General features: G+C 43.1%; 1 protein-coding gene across 1 annotated transcript; it reads right to left on the bottom strand.

The window, feature by feature from the left end:
• On the bottom strand, window positions 1–570 carry LOC128566433 (interferon alpha-10-like). Its single transcript, XM_053563315.1, has one exon. It carries the CDS (start codon window positions 568–570, stop codon window positions 1–3), a length of 570 nt encoding a protein of 189 aa, XP_053419290.1.
• Between the last annotated feature and the right edge of the window lie 2,852 nt (window positions 571–3,422).

Genomic DNA, 3,422 nt, shown 5'->3' with positions numbered 1-3,422 from the left:
TCATTCCTCTCTCCTTAATCTTTCCTGCAAGCTTGTTGATGAAGAAAAGGATCTCAGGATTTCTGCTCTGACGATCTCCCAGGCACAAGGGCTGTATTTCTTCTCTTTCAGGTAGAGAGCGATTCTTTGGAAGTAGCTCCTCACGGCCAGCATGGAGTCCTGGTTCATCAGGGCAGTCTCTTCCATTCCCTCCTCTGGCATCAGACAGGCTTCCAGCTCCTTCAGCTGCTGATGGAGGCCAGTGCAGAACTGGTCCAGGAGGGTCTGATTCCAAGCCTCAGATGAGTCATTTGTGCTGAAGAGGTTGAAGGTCTGCTGGGTCAGCTCATGGAGGACAGAGACGGCTTGAGCCTTCGGGAGCTGCCTGCCACCCAACTCCTCCTGGGGGAATCTGAAGTCACTCCTGTCCTTCAGGCAGGAGAAAGGAGAGATTCTCCTCATTTGTACCAGGGGAGTCAAGGCCCTCCTGTTGCCCAAGCTGTGGGACTGAGGCAGATCACAGCCCAGAGAGCAGATGGACGTGCCGCTGAGCACCACCAGGGCCATCAGGACAGAGAAGGGCAAGGCCATTGTGGATGTTGAAGATGCTGCTCGGCTAGGCGTGGTGGGTGACCCTGAGCCTTGGTCTCCAGGTTCTCTGAAGATGGTGCTTTGGGCCTTGGTCTTAAATAGGGAACATAACTACTTTCTGCTTTCTGGATGTCCCCGCATTACTTTCTACTCCTGTTTTTGCTTTCTTGATGCACCCTCTACTTGGGTTTAGAGCATTTTCTCACCCATGTTATTTTCGTGTTCTTTTCATTATTGTCTCCCCACTCCTTGACCAGTGAGCCTTCTAAGATTATTTCGAATTGAAGCTCTGTAAACCTTTCATACAGGTAAACTGCATCTCTTAATATGTAGTTTATGTATTTCTCCACTTTTTATACAATGAATGCCAACGAATCTCTGTATTCAATGCAGGGTTGAAAATGTACTACAAATGAAAAGTTTAAGTTAAAATGCAGCAGTTCTGTTTACTAGCTATTGACTTTTAACTTAACTTCATGACTAAGTTTGGTCAGTGACTTTAATCTGATTTATTTACTTAGAAAAATTATAATGTGTGAAATAGCAGAAATAATTGTAAAATTCTAAAAATATGTGTATTATAGTACTCAATGTAATGAAATACAGCAAAATTCTTCAAAATTCTTCAAATATTTTAAAATTTCAATCTTCAACATTTATTTTAGTGTACTTAGATTTTTGATTTTGGTTCATAAAAAAATAACAAATTTACTAGCAAGGAAATCAAGAGTCACCCCATTTATAATAGGTATGAAAATGAAATGAGATACTCAGGAATAAAAGTAACCAACAAGATGGAAACCTTTTACAATAAAAAACCCACAAAATACTGGGGAAAGAAATAGCAGAGGAGACAAACAAATAGAAAGGCAGCCTGTGCTTGTCGATCTTAAGAATCGTATTGTTAAAATGACAGTATTACCCAAAGCAAGCTATAGATTCACTTCAATTTCTACTAACATAACAATGACAGTCTTCACAGAAATAGGAAGAAAACAAAAACAACATGTCTATGTAACCACAAAAGGCCATGAGCACCCAAAGCAATCCTGAGCAACAGGAAGAAAGCTGGAAGGATCACACTACTAGACTTCAACATATCTGGCAAAGCTGTCTTAAGCAAAATGGCGTGGCATGCTATATACTAACAGGTGCACAGAAGAATGGAACACAGTGGAGAAACTGGAGATCAGTCCACCTATCTACAGCTAACTTATTCTGAACAAAGGTGCCGAGAATGCTCATTGGGAAAAGGAGTCTCATCAGTAAATAGGACTGAGAAAACTGAATATCCATATGCAGATGAATGAAACTGGACCCCCACCCCACTCTCTTAAAACCAATTGAACACAGATAAGAATCATGAATCTTAGACACTAAACAACAAAACTACTAGAATAAAACATTTAGGGAACTACTCCAGACATTGGTCTGGGAGAAGAGTTGATGTGTAACACCTGAGTTATGATTTGGGAGCCTCTCCCAAAAGTAAAATTACATAAATGGAATTATATTGAACGAAAAGCCTTCCTTCTGCACTGCAAAGGAAGCAATGAACAGACTCAAAAGAGAAGCATGGGGAAAATATTTGGAAACTGCCCATGTGACAGGGAATAAATATTGAGGACATACAAGAAACTTGAACATCTCAACAGAAAAAAAGCATTATGTTTAAAAATGGACAAATCATGTAAATAATTGTGGAACGGGTTCTTTCTGACTTCACCCTTGGAGTGCAATGTGCAAGGGGACAAAATACTTCACATAGGAGAATTGCACTCTGAATCCGGAGCTTTTCCTGAATGGTATTGAGTTTCCCACCCAGATTGGCAGGTCTGCCTGTTGCCTGGAACCTTCAGGAGGGGAAGGGTGTGATGCTCGGGTGGACACCCTGGTCTACACAGCCCGCTGTAGACAGCGACTACATGTCACTCTCTTCCCAAATTCCAATCCCATGGATGCCATGTCGTGCCCCAAGCCACACACTCATTCTCTTTGTCATAGTGCAGGGGTAAGGAAACAGGCCGATGACACATGGCATCTGTTCTTGCTGAGGAGTTGGCTTTTGAGGAAGGAAGAGAAATCCCCAGGAAGTGGTGAAATTTCTGCATAGATCTGAAACCAGCCTTCAGGTCTGGTTTAGTGGCCACCCTGGTCACTTCTGGCCACCAGGGGGCTGTCATCCCCTGGGAGGTCTACAAGTGCCCACACACAGGCTAGACCCTGCTTTCTCTTTCATTTTAGATACATCTGTCATGATGTCATAGCGGAAATCCTCGAACCTCTGCGTTGCAGATGTCACTGCAGAGCACAGGTGTTCTCTGTAAGCTCTGCTTTCTACTTGTGGCGTTCTGCTCTTTAGGGAAACCATGAAGCCCGAATGACAGCAGAACAGAAAGCAGCTCTGTACTTATGGTCCGGAAGATGAAGGCAGTGAATGACCAGGGTCCCATGGGGTTTCTGCCTGGTGAGGCAGGAAACCCACGTGCTAGGAGGGTGTATTGTGGAATGCTGAGTGAGGATGAGGGTGGGCATGTGCCAAGGGCTAGACTCACTAAATAGATATTGCGTTTTTTCTGAATTCCTCCTAGACGATAATTCCCCTTTCAGGCACTCATACGAGCCATTAATTTCTGAGTATAGAGAGAACACGTGTTTGAAAAGGGGAGTGACGATTTGGAATCCTCTCTACCATTTGTTACAAAATTTGTTTCGTGAGGCTGCCTCCTTTGGAACTTAGTTCCCTGAATGGAAGGACACAGTTACTGTGAGCATTATAGAAAGACAAGTAACATTCTCATCTACAGCACTATGGAGAAAAATAGGGAAACACCTACCAGATCTTGTTAATA

Source organism: Nycticebus coucang, chromosome 2 (assembly GCF_027406575.1).
Source record: "Nycticebus coucang isolate mNycCou1 chromosome 2, mNycCou1.pri, whole genome shotgun sequence".
Classification (NCBI taxonomy): Eukaryota; Metazoa; Chordata; class Mammalia; order Primates; family Lorisidae; genus Nycticebus; species Nycticebus coucang.
This window is presented reverse-complemented; position numbering and strand designations above follow the sequence as displayed.